The sequence below is a fragment of the Rhineura floridana genome, chromosome 3 (genome assembly GCF_030035675.1).
Source record: "Rhineura floridana isolate rRhiFlo1 chromosome 3, rRhiFlo1.hap2, whole genome shotgun sequence".
Classification (NCBI taxonomy): domain Eukaryota; kingdom Metazoa; phylum Chordata; class Lepidosauria; order Squamata; family Rhineuridae; genus Rhineura; species Rhineura floridana.
The window spans coordinates 52807541-52827894 of NC_084482.1; the positions used below are offsets into that span (position 1 = coordinate 52807541).

The 20354-nt window shown below is 40.5% G+C and overlaps 1 protein-coding gene across 5 annotated transcripts in view; it reads right to left on the bottom strand.

Moving 5' to 3' along the window:
- RPTOR (regulatory associated protein of MTOR complex 1) overlaps positions 1-20354 on the bottom strand; it is a 502533-nt gene that overhangs the window by 282408 nt on the left and 199771 nt on the right. For 3 of the 5 annotated variants that reach the window (XM_061615781.1, XM_061615780.1, XM_061615782.1), the window contains one exon: positions 4764-4939. In XM_061615781.1, coding sequence (XP_061471765.1) covers positions 4764-4939 — 176 coding nt within the window. Of the gene's footprint in view, positions 1-4763; positions 4940-15350; positions 15428-15892; positions 15950-20354 lie in introns of those variants that run through there. The other 2 variants (XM_061615783.1, XM_061615784.1) reach the window with 2 other exon arrangements.

Below are 20354 nucleotides of genomic sequence, written 5' to 3' on the forward strand. Positions count from 1 at the left end.
TATTCATGGGAATGTTTGTTTTGCCTCTTCGGAAAAACTACACAAGGGAAGCCTTAACAAACTACAGTTCCCATGATTCTGTGGTGGGATTCATGTGCTTCAAATGTATGTTGAATGTGCTTTAAATGCATGGTATGAATCTGCCCTAGTATGCTGTGCATGCATTAGTAAACAGAAAGAAAAATTTTAAAAGATACTTTTTTAAATAGGGGAAGAGCTGTAGCTCAGTGGCAGGGCATATGCTTTGCATGCAAAGGTCCTAAATCCAATTCCTGGAAAAGACTATTGCCTGGAATCCTGGAGAGCCAATGCTAGTCCATGTTATTAGTATTGAGCTAGATAGTACCAAATGGCCTGAGTCAGTATAAGGCAGATTCCTTTGTTCCTTAAAGAGGAAAGAGGCTCAAGGGGCACAGTCACTCTGAAATTTATTTATGTATTTAACTTACACCATTTATATATCACTTTATTATAAAAAAAACTCAAAGTGATTTACAGCAAGAATTAAAACAATAAAATTATTGGCCAAAACAATTAAAAACAGGTATTTAAAAACATTCAAACTAATAAAACCAACAATGAGTTAAAAACAGATAAAAAACATAATAGCTTCTACATGCCTGGGTAGGCTTGCCTAAACAAAAATGTTTTTAGCAGATGCTAAAAAGAGTACAATGAAGGTACTGCCTAATACCAATAGGCAGGGAGGTTCAAAGTGTAGGTGCTGCCTAGATTTCTTACTAGAGCAGAACAAGTACTGTGTGGCACCCAAAACATGAAAACACACTTTGAACTTGGCCTGGTAGCAAATCAACAACCAGTGCAAATTTCAGAGCAGAGGTATTATGTGCTGAGATGGTTTCACTCGTATCAGTAATTGGGCCATAGCATTCTGCACTTACTGCAGCCCCTGGCTCAGGTTGTGCTGCATATGGATTTCTGTGACCTTGGCTGACTGGCTGCTAGGATATTTTTAGTTTTGGTTTTTGGTTAGGAATCCTAACTGGTTATGGAATGCTGAGTTTTCTGCCTTACTCATAGCAATCTTGTTGTGGTTGGTATGGTATTGCATTTAGGAAATCATCACTGTCTTTTTTTCTTTTTCATTTAATTTACCTGTAACCTTACTCCCTTACATCCACAGAAGCAACAACAGTGGTTCCATAAACTCAGCTCAACCCCCTAAAACCCACTGATGATGCAACTTGTTGGTTGCATGACAGTTTGTTTCTTGCCCAATAGCAGTAAAAGAGAATTCACATATTGGGAAATGTGGCTGCAATTGCTGCTGTTTCCAAGCAACCATCTGTGAAGGTAGACCAAAGTGTGAGTGTTTTCTCTCCGTCAGTTATTACTCATTGGAATTGGGTTGACTGTCAGTGAGTTTATAGCAGCCCACAGGGTAGACAGAAAAGGGTAGAGAATCTTTTTAACTCTTACTCATTTCTCAAACCTATTTCTGAAGTGAAGGGTCAAGACTGTAAAGAAGTGTGGAGCAGCCATGTTAAAAGGCAGGGACAGGGCATTTGAGGGAGGGAGTTACTAACACTGCTTTGATATGTATATCTTTGCAAAAGATCCCTAGTCAAGCCTTTGCAACAGCATAATCCTAACCATATCTATTCAGAAGTAAGTCCTGTTGCGTTCTATGGGGCTCAGTAAGGGTATTTACAATTGCAGGCTTCAGGGGCATCCATCTTTACTCCTGGGTGCTCCCATCTAACATCTCCACAATACTAGGCTCCCTTTTTCCTATAGTGGCCTTCTGGTGATTGGCCTGGCCTAAGGGCACTTAAACCCTTCTTGCCAGAAGCAAGTAGGCTAGATTAAATGTTTCCTACCCAGGCTCCCTAAGCAGCTAAAAAGGAACGATTCTGTCACTTCAGTTGGATCTGGGAACACCCTCATTTAGCTAAGATTTCTATCTTAATTTCCGATCAGAGAATTTTTGTTTGTTTGAGTGGTATGCTCCAAGCAACTGTGGTTGCTGCTTACTGTATCATGCTTAATGACATCACGAGGGACCACCCCTATGACATCAATAGGGTTAGGGCCCACCCCATGACATCACTAAGTCCCACCCCTGAAATCTTAAGGTTTGGAATGCTTCTGACCCTGCAACCGTAATCAAGCCCCTTCCCACTATTACTGCTCTCCATATCTCCTCAACAAGCTACCACAGTTCTTGGCATTCCTCTTGTTTAACCAAGGCCTTCTTGTTACCAGCAGACCAATTTTCATGGAGAGGAAAGGCCAAGTCCCTACTTAAAGTTTTTTTCTGCCATTTCTTGAGAACGAGAAGTGCTCCTGATTAATTTGTTAATCACCTCAATTTGTTACATTGCAAGTCTTGAGGTGATTGTATAGTTTTTGGATGAAATAAAATTCAGATGTACTTATCCACTTTATTCAAGCTTCTCAGAATAATTTTCAGCACTACCCCGCTTCCTTACACAAAGAACTTGCTCATATAAAGGGAAATTTTCCTATACATCAATAATGTAACTTAAAAGGTCTCTCTAGAATTGTATCTTTTCTCTTTACAGTACATATGATTTCCTTATAAGCACAGACTTATTTTTATTGTTCCCCATTTTTTCTGCATCCAGGATGGTAAGTACAAACAACCTTTGAATTACAAAAAGTGATTGAGTTTGAGCGGCAATCTCAAGAGAATATTAATATGGTAAAAATGGTACAGAGGTTTGCTGGTTGTAGTCTATCAATCCCCTCTACAATCGCCACTGTTGAATAAACTATGCAAAAGCAAGCAATTGATTCACTGTTCTGATATGAAAATATATTAAGAGCCCTGCTGAATCAGACTAAAAGGCTTTTCTGGTCGAGCATTCTGTTCTCACAATGGCCAATTAGATGTCCCAAAACAGGACATGAGCACAATATGACTTTTTCAACTCATGAACCCCAGCAACTGGTACTCAAAAGGCACACCTTGCCCCTCTGTTACTGTAAGTCATATAGTCACTGTGACTAATAGCTTCTGATATAAATTGTTAATATAATGATCAATGGCTAACACATTTCTTTTATACAAATTGTGTTATAATTTTTATTGGCTTCATAACAAGTAATGACAATTATCAGGGTCCATCATCATCATTCCTGTGAGTAACTGAGGTTGGCAGATAATATTTGAACAAAGGAACCTAAGACAGGACACAGGACAAGTTAATCAGATCAATCCCTGGCCTAGATTTTACATACCATAGGATGTACAACGAACCCATTTAAATATTATAAATAGTTCTCTATGTTCTGAATGTCCATAGCCTCAAAAACTGCTTTTGGAGAAGGCAGAGTAGAAATGTAAAATGATAAGATAGCTAATACCAATGGTGAAAACAGCACATGTTTGACATCAGCTATTTTATACACAAATTCATATGAATGAGGTAGACCCCAACATTTCTTCCTGGGACTTGTCAACTAAGCACTGTTCTTCTTTAAGACCACAACACTCTTGACATCACAATCCTTAAGCTACTTGTCCCCAGAAATTCTGGCTGAAGTTAGTAAGACTACTCCATAGTAATTGTTTTGAGTTCAATGAACATAAAAGCCTTATGGTGATCTGTCTTTATTAACATATTTTTCTAGCAGACTGGCAATGTACTATGTGGGGCTTTCACATCTAAGGAAAATACACTTTGTAGATTTCACCAAAGGGCTGCTCCACACAGCACACCTGATTGCTCTGTATTCACTAGTGCTACTTCACAATTTCCTGAGAAAATACATTTAGTGTGGATGGCATACCTGCATCTTCCATTATCCATATATTGCCATCTGGGAACCCTGACTAGGCCAGACCTTTCAACATGTGCACACAGATGTTTAAAAATACATGGATCTCATTCACACTTTTAAACGTTTTCTGCAGGAAGCAATTGGGTTTGCCATATAAAGTCCAAAGCTGCTCAGAGTGGAAAGCCAAGATAGGCATACCAAATTGACACTGAAATTCAACTGCAGTAATTCAACAAACATTGCAGAAGGGCTAACAAATGAATCTTAATTCTGCACTGCGACACAAGAAACAGAGAGAGGAAAGGAAAGCACCAAACACTGCTTAAATTCACTAAAGCTTTGAACTTGTTTGTGCATTATAGTTATCAGACACGTGTATGCTCCATTTGTTTTGGTAGACTAAACTTCGCAGAATACACTTTCATCTCTCTCTGCAGAAGGCCATATCACTTCAAATTATCTTCTCTTTTGTTTATGCCTCTTCATTTTGTACACTATGCTATTACTTAACTAGCTTATTTGAAGCACATCCGCAACATATGGGATTTACACCCCAACTCTCAAAGTATGATATCAATAAAATCTCATGTGAAATAAAACAGAATGTACACAAGTAGAGGAACCTGAGGATCAGCACAATAGCTTGTCTGGAAAATGTTCTACTGATATAACATTGTGTTGTACCATATGGTTATTTCTTATTTGTGAAAAGGCAGACTATTTTAATTTCCAGCACAGTAAGTCCCTTAATCTGAGCAAACCCAAATATCCAGCTAGAATCCAAAATGTAATAAACAGACGGATAATCAAAGTCAGGAAGGTGAAAGTATGTTTAATAAGATGCTGTCCCAGATGAACACCTCAAATCCTTGTAATTTAGTACTACAGAAAGGTTTTAGAGCAGCTGAAGTATCTGGGTCAACAAGTCTATCAGTCCAGCAGGCAAGACTCACAAAACATGCAATATTCCTCCACATAACAGGCAAGTCACTCACCATCTCAGCGCAATCTTGATTGGTGTAGTAAGACAAGATGTGAACAGGTCAGCTGGCAGGTCAGGGATCATCGGTAACAACTCACTGGCTTCACATGCTGCCAGCTGAATGCAATTTTTCATGGAAGGGGGCAAGGGCATCTGAGCCAGAGGATGGTTTGGGTTTATTGCAGCCACCTTCATAGGAAATAAAAACAAAAAACAAGAACAGTTAAGTCTTCATACTGATTAACTATCAGTATCTAGAAAATAATATGAAAACATAACTCATTAGGATAGGCCAAATGAAGTAAGTGGCATACAACCGTAATTCAGGAATGAACAGTTCTAGCCCATTCAAAGGGTAACTGCTTATTCAAAGGATGGCTTCCCGTGCTCTTTAGTCATAGTGCACAATCTGGAGCACAGAGAGCATCCCTTGAGAAGTAGAACATTTTTCTCAGAGACACTACCTTAGTGAGTGTAGAAATATGGATGCGTGAGCTGCACAGGCTACCCTAGTTCTTCTTCTGCCCCTATCAGCTATGTGGACAACTGGAAACCAAGACAGGGTCTGGGCATGATACCTGGAATGCAGACTGTCCAGATGAGCCTTAAGTGCTGTTATTTCATATGAATTTCAATGCTGCCTGAAGGAGTAATTTGACTGAGGCCATATATAGGAGGTAAGAAGCCACTCCCAATACTGAGGATAGCTGTGTATCTTAACAATCAAATTACTAGCTCTAAAGTCCAGCACCAATTAAAGGGAAACACATCTAGTGAACTAACAAGGTCAATTAGTGCACAAATACAAGAATATATATAACGCATGTATAGTTTGTTTTATGAATTATTTACAAAATACTTACAAAAATATTTACAAAACACTTACAAAAATACACAGAGATCCATTTTATCATTCAAGCCAGCTGGAGACATTGTATTTAAGATGTGTGTCCAAAAAATCTCTGTACATGAAAGTAACAGATCTAATGAGAATCTCTTATATGGAACTGGTTGAATCTTTTCAATTACAAAAAAACTTTAAATCAGTAGGTTTGTGATTATCCTTCAGAAAATATATAGTTAAATGAGCTTCTAAATTACCGCTACAAATCTTAGACTCTGTGATTCTCACTCTATGTGGTCTGACCAATATATAATTTGAGACATGGGCACCTGATTACATAAATGACATAGGATGAATTACTGTTAGTAAATGATTACAATATGTATTTCCGATTGTCAGCTGGATGAATGAATTCTTTAATTGCCAAGGACTGACTACAACAAGCACATTGGCCACATTTGTGATGTCCAATGAGATCATGTGAATGAGATGGCAACAACTGGAATATTTGGAGCACTTAATTCATGTGTAATTGGAAGCCATTAATAACTGGAATGATTGAAGTTCCTTATTTATGGATGTTTAATTGCTTCTCAGTTGGTCTTACTTGAACACTTTATGGATATTTATTGGTAGCTTGTCAGTTTGTTTTAGTTGCCCATGTAAGTTCCCAGTAACAGCACTTTATTCCTGCCTAACTGGTTCTTGTTCTTTTATTTTCTGTTTTGTTTAACAACAGACAGGACCAACAAACTGAGCATGCAATGAAGTAGCTCAACAGCGTAAAAGTAACTGTTTGAAAATTATTATGAAAGAGGAACTCCTCTGTCATCATTTGGAAATGCTTAGAAAGCAAGAATACTAAAAACCTTTTTAGCAGCCTTTCATGAAACCGTCTATATCTGATGCGCAGCATCTCTCAGAGACACACACAAAAAGATGGTATCTCATGGGATTGCTAGTGTTGAAACTCTGGCTGCAAGGAAACATTTGTTACTACTCACAAATTCACACTGAAATAGTGTTCCAAACCTCCACAGTGGAGATCAGAAATATTAATTACAGTGGAAGCTTGTTATAATGTGGGGGTTGGGGGAAGAAAGGATGCACCATGTTATGAGGTTCCATGCTATAATGAAAACAATGGTACTGTATACAGTATTGTACTTGGGGACATAATCATACCCACAGTATATCTGAATCCATGGTTCAGCAAACCACATTATAACGAGCTTCCACTATAGATATAAAAGGTCTGGATAAACTTGCTCTTACCTAAATTCATATGCAAATTAGAACGAAAAAGGAGAATTGCATGAAGATACACTATGCCTGAGGGAACCGGGCAAAAGGAAAAGAATCTTTATGGGAAAATGTATGCGCAAGAGAGAAAAAGGAAATTAAATGCCTTCTTTAACTGCTAAGATTACATGTAGGTAGTTTTAAAATGGGCCAATGAAAGCTCAGTTTTAAAATGGGCCAATGATGGTAGGTAATCAGCCTGCACAAAGAATACAGCTTTTCTGGACGCTCCAGAGCAGCTGGTCACAGGAGAAATTTCAAAGCAAGCCCCTAACACATCAGTAATATTAACCAAAGTAGAGTCAACATAGCGAACCTACTCCAAAAAGGAAATTGCTTCGCAAGGATGACATCTTTGCTACAAGTTATTATTTGTTCATTCCCTGTCTGTGAACCACAATGAGAGACCAGTCAAGGATAACAGAAATGTCAAACAGCTTGCTCATACTGACGTTCAAAATAGACCTTCTTCCGACTTCCGGGAAGGGTGACTTAGCCTGTGCCTGCTTTTGAGACGGGCTCCTGCCTCAAAAGAAGCTTATTCAGATATATCAGTCAGTTTTTTCTTTTTTTTTTGACTGATTAAACTTCTCCCGGGTAGGGAGAAACGAAGAGATTAACCTCAAAGCCTATTTTTGTTGGGACGACCAGATCTCATTAATTTATGGGACGAGGTCCAGCCGACGAAGGTGGGACGGATTTTCAACAGCAAGCTCTATCTGTTAAAGCGAAAGTTCATCTTATCTTCTAAGAGAGAACGCACTAACAGGCAAGCACCCTTCTTTCTATATTTTTCTTTTACTTGACTTAAATTGTTGCTGTTTAAAAGAGATTTGCCAGATTGATCGGTTTTTGACATCTCACTGGGGAGCCGTAACTTCTCTCTGCTACGCACTAATTAATAGCTTATCTCTGTTTTTGTTGCAAAAAGCTGTCCTGGATTTGCATTCTAAAGATACACACAGAAGAGGGATTTCTATTCCAGATTTTTATTTTGAAAAATATTATACTGTTTTGAGACTACTCTCTTTTTGGTCTATTTTATTTTGACGAATCTGTTTCTTGACGATTGCCATTAATTGCTTCGATCCTGGGAACTGCATTTTGTTTACTTAACTATTGGAGAGATAAGGCTGTCTGCTCTGTTTATACTGTGATGTCACCAAGTTTGGAGTATTAACCCAATTGTTGCTGAAATAAGAAGTGGTTTTCCTATATTTTTCTTTTAAAATGGCAATTAAGAAAGTGGCTGAGAATCTGGAAATAACTATGTTTCAGAGAATAATGAATGAGATTGAGATAACGAAAATTGAATTGAGTAAAATGAAGCAGGAGATTAAAGATATAAGGGTCCCTGTGAGAGAGGTGACCCTGGAAGGGGTCCCTGTGAGAGAGGAGACCCCGGAGATTGGAATAGGGGTCCCTGTGAGAGAGGAGACCCTGGAGACTGGAATAGGGGTCCCTGTGAGAGAGGAGATCCCGGAGATTGGAACAAACGTGGAACAGGAACAAGATTTGGAGTCTATGGACTTTAGAAATAAAATCTATTGTTTGGAACTTAATGTTATCTCTGAAGAAATTAATGAAGATTCTAGAGATAAAGTTATCAATGGCATGGATTATCTTCTGGACTGGAATGATGTGATGGAGCCCAATATAGAGAAAATCTATGGAATTAACTGCAGCCATGTGACAATGGAAAAACTTTTAAGAGATGACCCAGTGTATTTTGAAAAAAAGAACAGAGATATGATTTTACAGCAGTATTTCAGCAACTTATTCAGAATGGATGGCAAGAAAATATTTGGGATAGAGGTAATTCCCATCAGACTCTTATTATATGACTATGGCTTTGACAGCAAGATTATTATGGAATACTGATAATGGAAGATTGGATATTGAAATTACTGGACTTAACAAGACTACTGAAGATGGAAGATGGAAAATGGAACTAATAGAGATAATAGAACAATGGCTACTGAAATTACTGAACCTAACAGATTCTGATGTGATGGATTAATTGAAATGTTTATTTTGACTATGGTTATGACAATAAGATTATCATAATTAGTAATGAGATGGATTAATCGATATGCTTATCTGGAAAAAAAAATTGATAGATATATTTCTTAAAGAATTGAAACCTCTCTTTGACTTTTTGTGGAAAGAATAAAGTAATGTTTATGAGATTTGATGATTAAGTAAGATAACTACTGGAGGAAAGTGATTTTATAATATGACTTAAGAGACAGGATTGCTATATATTATAGACTTATAACTGATTTGATCTTTGACAAATGGGAAGTCAATATTTTACTCTTTATTTTTTATTTATTTTTTTTTTTCTTCTTTTCTTTTTTTCTTTTTGTTTAACTATTTTTGATTTTGTTTTTTGTCTTTGAATGTTTTATGATTTTGTCTTGTATGTTTTATGAAAATCTGAATAAAAATTATTGGAAAAAAAAAACAAAATAGACCTTCTTCCTAATAACAGTGCTGTCATCATCCAACCAATCAGATTTTGCTACATGGCAACATTACTGAGGACAAAGGAAGCTAGGTAATATAATGCCTACTCTTAAACCATTTGGTGCCCATGGGAGCACCAGTAGTTTTGAGAGTGAGCCATGGGAACCATCCCCTCTGGTTGCTTCTTTCCCCTAGATCAGTGTTCCCATTCAGACAGTGAAAACACATGCACACATGGGCATGTGTATGCACATCCTTTGCTTTTCCATGGGGTCCAGATAAAAGTCAAATCCAATAAAATTAAAACAGATCCTCTTGAATTTGTATGATTTTACATGAGGTCCAACCCTCCCACATACACACAGTTAAATCAAAGCTTACTTGGAATTGCTTTTTTAGATGTTTTTAAAGCTTTTTTAAAAAGATGCTTTTAAAGGTGTTTTGTTTTAATATATTTTAAGGTCTGTTTTTATGATGTTTTAGAGTGTTTTTAGTGTATTTGTTTGCTGCCCTGGTCTCTTACTGGGAGGAAGGATGGGATATAAACTTAATGAATAAATGAATGAATACATATGTACATACATATATAGACAGTGGTAGACTGCACCAAAAAAAGCCACATACTTAGCTTTTGCCAACACTACAAAAGCATACAAGCAGGGATTCTCATGGATTTTCATGGTTTAAACTTTACATAGTATGACAACAAAACTAGCAACAAATGACAGAACACATCTGGGGACACAAAGGGGACCTATGATTTGATTATGGTTTTGAGGACATCCCTTGTAAAAATTATTAAGATTCAAATGGATCTATACCTTGGATCCACATTTTTGTGCTATGGCAGCACTGAAAAGCAATGGATCTGTGATATTTACAGTTTAGTCAATGATCTGTGATTCGAGTATGGTTGGAAGGGAGAAGAAATATGAAAAAATTCAAGATGATGTGTTTTAACGGATCCAACTTGTGTGTGTGCATGCATGTTCTCTGTCTCTCTCTGGTGCTCCATTTTCTCTTTCTCCCAATTCCGCACAGCCACTATCATTTTCCTCCCACAGTTTCAGGTTGCTCTCCTTTCCTTCTACTCTCTTGGTTCTTCCATTTTCTGTTCAGCTGCCCAGCAGTTGATCCAAGCCTTGAAAAGCATATAGAAAAAGCAAGTGGGAAAGAGCATCACTTTTCTCATTTTCTCCTTCAGCTCTATTTTTCAGGGTGGGTGGGAAATATCTACCCTTCTCTGTCTCATAGCAGAGTGGGCAGTGAGCAGGGGGAGTCTCAGAAATTTCACAGAAATTTTCAAGGCCACCATTACAACCATGGGCATCACATTCGTGACCCTAGCTTTAAAGCATAAGCTGTATCAATGGAAGAGGCAAGGGCTGAGGAAATCTAGGCTGTCTGTTTAAAAAGAAGAAGGAAAGCAATGAAGATACAGTGAAGCAGCAGGTGGAGAAGAAGCTGAAGAAACATCTGAGGAAGAAGAAAGACAGGTAAGACAGCTGGAAGAAGAGTGGATTCTGATAGACTGAAAATACCTGTAACAGAAACTGCTATTGAACATTCATTCATTTAAATATACTGCTGCCAATAATCAGCAGGGGGGTCCAGTTTGGTCATTCTGGGGTGTTTTGTGTATTCATGTTCCAGGCTAGGGTCTAAAGGCACACGAGGCCACCACCTTGCTTACGCTCTGTTCCAAGAAAGCTGGTAAAGATACAACACATACAGAACAACAAATCTTGCTAAAGCAGAACCAGCATGACTTCTGCAAGAATAAGTCCCATCTCATATTAAAGTTATTTGAGAGTGTCAACAAGCATAAGGTTAGAAGTGATCCAGTTGACATTGTGTATTTAGACTTTCACAAAGCTTTTGGCAACAAGACTCCAGACTAAGTTTAGCAGTAATGGAGTAAGACGAGAGGTCCTCTTATGGATCAGTAACTGGTTAAGAAACAGGAAGCAAAGAGTAGGAATAAGTGGTTAGTTCTCCCAGTGGAGGGATGTAGAAAGTGAAGTCTCCCAAGGACTCTTATTGGGCCTTGTGTTTTTTAAATTGTTCACACATTATAGTTAAACTATGGAATTAGTTTCCACAAGAGGCAGTGACGACAGTCAACTGTATGACTTTAAAAACAGATTAGACAAATTTCATGGAGGATACCTCAATAGCTCCTGGCTATGGCTACTATGCTCTCCCTCTGCTTTCAGAGGCAGTATGCCTCTGAATACCAGTTGCTGCGAATTAAAGTGAGGAGAGCACTGTTACACTCAACTCCTGTTTGTGGGCTTCCTATAGGCATCTGGTGGCCATTGTGAGAACATAATACTAGACAAGATGGCCTGATCCAGCAAGGCCCATCAGTTTCCATTCCAGGCTCTTAAATAAAGTAACCATATTCTCATCTAGAGTGGAGGTTCTATGTTGAAGCTTGGCAAACTATATATTTTTAAGAAAGCAATAGCTTTCTGTCAGATTCTTAACTTTATTTTTAAAAAAGGGATAGGATAGGTGAAATAAAACAGGCAAAATGGGTGGTAAATGAGATTAGGAAATGAATAGTAGAGAAAATTTCTTTTCACGAGCAGTCATGGTAGTGTTCCTCAAGCCCACCATCCTCACCACACACATATACACCAACCCACCTACCCAAAGAGAGTAAAAGTCAAAATCCTTTTCCACCTTTAACTAAAATAGTCAGAGTACATCTCCTTCTTGCATTACATAAAGATATTGTCTGAGCATTTTTTCACTTTGCATGGACATATAGGTGCCCTGAACACTGGGGGCTCAAGGCATCTCTGTTGCTATTCCTGAAGAAAATTGATCATAGGACTTGATCAGGTCTCTCACAGCACACTTTTTTTTTTTAAGAGAAATACAACCTTGATATGAAGTTGAAAGCAAGTCAATGCAATGGATGTGTTGTCTCTCATCTTCAGCCACAAATCCAGAGACACAATGCGGACCATTTGAATGAAACTAGTGGACCACTGGTGGTCCATGGACCACAGCTTGGGAACCCCGATCTACAGGGATTTGAATGCTTAAACTGCACAGAAGTTAGCAGGACTGACTTGGAGATTTTTTAAGGCTATGCATAACATTGGAATTAGAAGTTCTGAAAATATTCCTGGCTCCCTTGCCTCAATTTTGCTGCTGCTGTATCCCTTTTAACCCGCAGACTGCAGCAATTCCCCTTGCTAATCAGCTGACCACCTGACAACTAATCAGTAGACTGGTGACACAGCATATATCTAAGATTCACATTCATTACAAGTGACAGGTAGCAGAGATATGAGCGGGTCAGTGATGTAGTGTATATGGCTACACTCTCTGGACAGTGTTCAGAAATTATTTGCAGTGCACTCTTGTATGGAGACATTCATGCTGGATGTTTTTCAAGATATGCGGTTTTTCAAAATTTAGAGTTTAAAATTGTATCTATACATTGCTATTGTATGCTGTTTTCTACCTGGTGAGGAGATTCTCCTGAAAAGCAAGGTAAAATAATGGTTGCAATTTTTCTGCAGGCCCAAAAAGCTTGCTAATTTTGGCTGAATGGGCAACACCTGAAACCATATTTAGATATATGAGGGAGGGAGGGAGGGAGTTTCTGCATTCTGCAAGCACTTCCTGACTCTGCAAAGCTGGCTTATTTGGAAGGGGAGGTGGATTGTGTTTCAGGACTCCACTCCCGATTCAGCTCCAAATTCATAGATCATAACTCCACACATACCTCAGCTTAGTATATTTAACCACAAAACATTTTTCTAGTATGCTGGCTAAATACAGCTATCTGTTCAGTTTCATGCTGGGTCCCAAGGCATAATTCACACATAATGTTTTCCATGGGGGCGAACACTGGTACTGCAAAACCTATATATGTTGATGTACAACATGTTGTGTGAATATTACTTATGTGTAGTCTGATGGGGAAAGTGTACTATGCTCGGGAACTTCCTATCAATTGCATCTTTCTGAGTGTATATTTAGCAATTAATGTGAAATCTTTACATAGGTGTATGTCAGGCGTGAGAATTTTATTGTTTGGAGGGCCACTGGCCCATGGGAAAAGCCAATTGGCGGTTCTGAACTGAAGAGGGATGGCAGAAGCTTCTTTTCTGTCTGCCAGGAGGTTGGAGCCCCAACTATTCAACAGGCACAGAGGCTCAAGATGAGAAAAATCTATTTGCCTAGTGAAAAGAATCGACTCAAATGATGTTTCTTTGCTTTTTTATACCAGGAAAAATAAAGTATACACTTAGGGTTCCCCACCCCACGTATACAGCAATAAATGTTTTTCACTAGTGTATACCAAGAAATGTTTTTTCCTACACATGTATTCTCATTTAGAAGAAACATCAAGCAAACAGAGGTCCCAAATCTCACTTTCTGCTGTTTAGAAACTGGTTTTACTGTCAAGAGGATTGAACATGGAAGCTTGATGCTACAATTCCTACAATTCTGAATGCTGGCAAGGCCTGGTGATTTCTCAGAACTGCCAGCATCCCTATCTTCTACATCAATGTACTAACAAAGCTAGAGGAGAACAATTCATTCTTTCCAGCAGATTATAGATTAGGAAAATTCCGCACACCACTGACATATACTGTAACACTCCTCTGGATTATAACTTCAAAGATTCACCAGTGTTGAAGATGGAAAACAAATCAAAACTACAAATTTGATCTCATCAGTTCTTATCAGAAGCAGTTAGTCATGTACCGTACTTGAGACTAAAGAAAGAAGCACTCCCACAGTAGCATTTAATTCCCACACACAGAAGGAATAAACACAAGAAATTCTACTGTGCTGGCACAAAATATCCTGGAAACTGAAAAAAGGGCCTGAAAATAAAGCCATGGTGGTGGTGGGGAGACTAAGCACTTAAAGCTCATATGTCACTATTAATTTTCACATAGCCTGAACAAAGTCCTAGAACATAGGAAGCTGCCTTATACTGAACCAGACCCACTAGTCCATCCAGCTCAGTATTGTCTACACTGACTAGCAGTGGCTCTCCAGGGTTTCAGACAGGAGTCTCTCCCAGCCCAATCCAGAGATGTCAGGGATTGAGCCTGAGACCTTCTGCATGCAAGACAGATGCTCTATTGCTGAGCCACGGCCCTTCCTCAACATGCACAGATTCTCTATCCCATCCCCTTTTTCAGTTTCTCTTGACATGTAATAAGGCATTTCAGATACATGCAATTATGTGGGATGATAGAGAGAGATTAAGCAGCCTTTTATTCAACACAGTGCACTTGAGCAGCTCATTTAGCTATCCAGAATTATGCTGTGTTTACAGACACACACTGAACTCAATGAAGTTAGTTAATTAGATAATTGAGAGCTATAACAGAGTGTCTTTAGTCCTAAACAAGAGCAGCCAAATTACTAGAACACATGCAGAGTTTATTTTCTGAACCTGCCTTGGATTCACAGTCTTTCCCACAGTCTGCACTTTTTCTGGCATGTTGTCAAACCTTCAAAGACAACAGTTATATTCCCTGCAACTGCCAATGTTCACATGAACGCTGCTAAAACCCAGGGACCTTATAGCTAAAGTTTAATCTGGTTTCCAAATGTGCAAAATACATCTGAAAAAGAGGTTTAACAAGCAAAAATGGCCACTAGTTTATTATTATTGTTGTTGTTGTTGTTGTTGTTGTATCTCAGATTCAACTGCCATTTTGTATTACTAGAGCAGTTAAATTCAGATAAATACAAAATTTTAAAACATACAAAATTAAAACACCACAAACCTACAACAACAGTAATTAGTAAGAACTATAGTAAGTTCAAAAAATAACATTTTAAACCTAAAAGATGTCAATGTCAGTGACAGGCAGGCTTCTCTAGAGTGCGCATTCCAATCTCCAATTGCCACCCAACCGGGTGTCATGGCACTTTTAGCTGACGTTGCTCAAACCTCAAGAGTGCTTGGACAAAGGGATTATTGGAGGTTTTTAGAACCTGAATTCCAAGGCTTCATGGAGCCTGCTCCACGAGCTAGAGGGAGCCCCAGCTGACGAAGCATCAAGGCCCCAGCTGACAAAGCGTCAAGGCCCCAGCTGACAAAGCATCAAGGCGAGTTAAGCAGCAGAGCGAAAAGCGGGTAAGTAGCTCCCATTTATTCCATTATTAAATTGAAGTAAAACAGCTCAGAGCAATAAGTAATAAGGGCAGCCCAAGGTCACCCTGAGCTAGGAGCCAAATCCTGAAAGAACCTATATCTTAGGAGACAGATCCTAGGAGAAGGAAGCCCATAGAAAGCTAGTTTTCAACACCACCCTAGCAGGAAAGCTTCAGGGGACACTGTAAACAAGGCTAAATTCCAGTCGGAGAGAAGGGGGAAAAGGAAACTCCACTGACACATACAGGGAGAGAGTCAGCTCAGTCCTTGCTAAAAAGGGCAGCTTCAGCCTTCCTGAAACACAACCACAAGCTCTGTTTCCCTAGGTAAAAGAAAGGTCAGGCTGTTCTAGGTGGGAAAACAACAAACACAAAAGACTTGCCTGGAAGGCGCAGCCCCTTGATTAGATTAAAAGCAGCCAAAAGCTTAAACAGCCCCGCCCCTCGCTCAGGAAGGAAGGAAGCCTGAGAGAATACTAAAGAGTTAAGCCCCAGCTGATAGCCATCAGCCTCAAGTAACACATCATTGGCTGGCAGCAGTAGCTGGGAGGAACCAGCTACACATATAAAGTCACAGCACCCTAGCGAGGGAGCCTGCTCCACGAGCTAGAGGGAGCCCCAGCTGACAAAGCGTCAAGGCGAGTTAAGCAGCAGAGCGAGTTCGGCAGCAGGGCGAGGAGGCCAGGGCCCCCCACTCTGCCCATCTGTTCCCTGACCTCAACTAAACCGCAGTCTCCAACCCATTGACGTAATAAACCTTAAACAAAACTATGCAGGTAAGAAGCCAGCAGGGGTGTGGGGGCTTTCCAGTGTTTTGCACCGCCTGCAGCATGTACGACTATCTGCCTGTTGGACAGAAGTCGTGGGTATGCTCTCAGTGCAATGAGCTCCTGGCTCTCCAGGAACGACTTCATTTCCTTGAGGCCAAGGTGGCGGACCTGGAAAAGCTGAGAGAGGCAGAGAGGTATGTGGAGGAGGCCTTCAGGGACGTTATAGCTGTGTTCCACTCCAACGATGATAGCTCTCCTGCTATCATGGAGAACGATGGTCTCGGGGAAGGAGAGCATCCAGCTGAGGAAGAGGGAAACGATCCCTTAGAAGGGACCCATTCCTTGGGGGATGAGCAGCTATCCTCTCGTGCCGAGGATATATCTCCAGGGGGTGGAGGGATCCTTGTAGTGGGTGATTCGATCATTAGGAACATAGACAGTGGGGTGTGTGATGGGCGTGTAGACCGCAAGGTGTTTTGCCTGCCTGGTGCGAAGGTTGCGGATATCGCCCGTCGTTTAGATAGTTTGGTAGACAGTGCTGGGAAGGAGTCAGTGGTCGTGGTGCACGTTGGCACCAACGACATGGGGAAATGCAGCCGTGAGGTCCTGGAAGCAAAATTTAGGTTGCTAGGTAGGATGCCAGGACCTCCAAGGTGGCTTTCTCTGAAATGCTACCAGTTCCACGCGCAGGACCAGCCAGACAGGCCCAGCTTCGCAGTCTCAATGCGTGGATGAGACGATAGTGTCAGGTGGAAGGGTTTGGATTTGTTAGGCACTGGGGAACATTTTGGGACAAGCCGGGCCTGTACAAAAGAGACGGGCTCCACTTGAACCAGAATGGAACCAGACTGCTGGCACTTAAAATTAAAAAGGTAGCAGAGCAGCTTTTAAACTGACTGAGGGGGGAAACCCGACAGGAGCTGAGAAAGGTCCGGTTCGGAATAAACCTCCCCCCTGGGATAAAAACCAAAGAAATGATGAAATTTTAAAAGGGGTAGGCCTAGAAGTAGGCATTGTGAGAGCAGGGGCACAGGATATAAATTCAGAAGAGCAAAATTACCACAGGCCTAACCACAAGTGCCAAAGACACTTGAAGAGAGACACTGCTTACAAGTGCCTGTACGCTAATGCTAGGAGCCTCCGAACCAAGATGGGAGAACTGGAGTGCTTGGTCTTAGAGAAGAGCATTGATATAGTGAGCATAACGGAGACCTGGTGGAATGGAGAAAACCAGTGGGATACGGTTATCCCTGGATATAAACTATATCGGAAGGACAGGGAAGGACATATTGGTGGCGGAGTCGCTCTATACGTGAAAGAAGGCATTGAATCCAGCAAGCTCGAAACCCCAAAAGAGGTAGACTCCTCCACAGAATCGTTGTGGGTGGTGATACCTTGCCCCAGGAGGGACTTAATACTGGGAACGATCTATCGTCCCCCTGATCAAAATGCTCAGGGAGACCTTGAGATGAGATATGAAATTGAGGAAGCATCCAAACTAGGAAATGTGGTAGTAATGGGTGACTTCAACTACCCGGACATAGACTGGCTGCATATGTGTTCCAGTCATGACAAAGAAGCAAAGTTTCTAGATATTCTAAATGACTATTCCCTAGACCAGTTGGTCATGGAACCGACCAGAGGGACGGCAACCCTGGACTTAATCCTCAGTGGGGACCGGGACCTGGTGCGAGATGTAAGTGTTGTTGAACCGATTGGGAGCAGTGACCACAGTGCTATTAAATTAAACATACATGTAACTGGCCAATTGCCAAGAAAGTCCAACACGGTCACATTTGACTTCAAAAGAGGAAACTTCACAAAAATGAGGGGATTGGTAAAAAGAAAGCTGAAAAACAAAGTCCAGAGGGTCACATCACTCAAAAATGCTTGGAAGTTGTTTAAAAACACTATATTAGAAGCTCAACTGGAGTGCATACCGCAGATCAGAAAAGGTACCGCCAGGGCCAAGAAGATGCCAGCATGGTTAACGAGCAAAGTCAAGGAAGCTCTTAGAGGCAAAAAGTCTTCCTTCAGAAAATGGAAGTCTTGTCCGAATGAAGAAAATAAAAAAGAACACAAACTCTGGCAAAAGAAATGCAAGAAGACAATAAGGGATGCTAAAAAAGAATTTGAGGAGCACATTGCTAAGAACATAAAAACCAACAACAAAAAAATCTATAAATACATTCAAAGCAGGAGACCATCTAGGGAGACAATTGGACCCTTGGATGATAAGGGAGTCAAAGGTGTACTAAAGAACGATAAGGAGATTGCAGAGAAGCTAAATAAATTCTTTGCATCTGTCTTCACAGTGAAAGATATAGGGCAGATCCCTGAACCTGAACTAACATTTGCAGGAAGGGATTCTGAGCAACTAAGACAAATAGTGGTAACGAGAGAGGAAGTTCTAAGCTTAATGGACAATATAAAAACTGACAAATCACCGGGCCTGGATGGCATCCACCCGAGAGTTCTCAAAGAACTCAAATGTGAAATTGCTGATCTGCTAACTAAAATATCTAACTTGTCCCTTGGGTCCTCCTCCGTGCCTGAGGACTGGAAAGTGGCAAATGTAACGCCAATCTTCAAAAAGGGATCCAGAGGGGATCCCGGAAATTACAGGCCAGTTAGCTTAACTTCTGTCCCTGGAAAACTGGTAGAAAGTATTATTAAAGCTAGATTAACTAAGCACATAGAAGAACAAGCCTTGGTGAAGCAGAGCCAGCATGGCTTCTGCAAGGGAAAGTCCTATCTCAGTAACCTATTAGAATTCTTTGAGAGTGTCAACAAGCATATAGATAGAGGTGATCCAGTGGACATAGTGTACTTAGACTTTCAAAAAGCGTTTGACAAGGTACCTCACCAAAGGCTTCTGAGGAAGCTTAGCAGTCATGGAATAAGAGGAGAGGTCCTCTTGTGGATAAGGAATTGGTTAAGAAGCAGAAAGCAGAGAGTAGGAATAAACGGACAGTTCTCCCAATGGAGGGCTGTAGAAAGTGGAGTCCCTCAAGGATCGGTATTGGGACCTGTACTTTTCAACTTGTTCATTAATGACCTAGAATTAGGAGTGAGCAGTGAAGTGGCCAAGTTTGCTGACGACACTAAATTGTTCAGGGTTGTTAAAACAAAAAGGGATTGCGAAGAGCTCCAAAAAGACCTCTCCAAACTGAGTGAATGGGCTGAAAAATGGCAAATGCAATTCAATATAAACAAGTGTAAAATTATGCATATTGGAGCAAACAATCTTAATTTCACATATACGCTCATGGGGTCTGAACTGGCAGTGACCGACCAGGAGAGAGACCTCGGGGTTGTAGTGGACAGCACGATGAAAATGTCGACCCAGTGTGCGGCAGCTGTGAAAAAGGCAAATTCCATGCTAGGGATAATTAGGAAAGGTATTGAAAATAAAACAGCCGATATCATAATGCCGTTGTATAAATCTATGGTGCGGCCGCATTTGGAATACTGTGTACAGTTCTGGTCGCCTCATCTCAAAAAGGATATTCTAGAGTTGGAAAAGGTTCAGAAGAGGGCAACCAGAATGATGAAGGGGATGGAGCGACTCCCTTACGAGGAAAGGTTGCAGCATTTGGGGCTTTTTAGTTTAGAGAAAAGGCGGGTCAGAGGAGACATGATAGAAGTGTATAAAATTATGCATGGCATTGAGAAAATGGCTAGAGAAAAGTTCTTCTCCCTCTCTCATAATACTAGAACTCGTGGACATTCCAAGAAGCTGAATGTTGGAAGATTCAGGACAGACAAAAGGAAGTACTTGTTTCCTCAGCGCATAGTTAAACTATGGAATTTGCTCCCACAAGATGGAGTAATGGCCACCAGCTTGGATGGCTTTAAAAGAAGATTAGACAAATTCATGGAGGACAGGGCTATCAATGGCTACTAGCCATGATGGCTGTGCTCTGCCACCCTAGTCAGAGGCAGCATGCTTCTGAAAACCAGTTGCCGGAAGCCTCAGGAGGGGAGAGTGTTCTTGCACTCGGGTCCTGCTTGCGGGCTTCCCCCAGGCACCTGGTTGGCCACTGTGAGAACAGGATGCTGGACTAGATGGGCC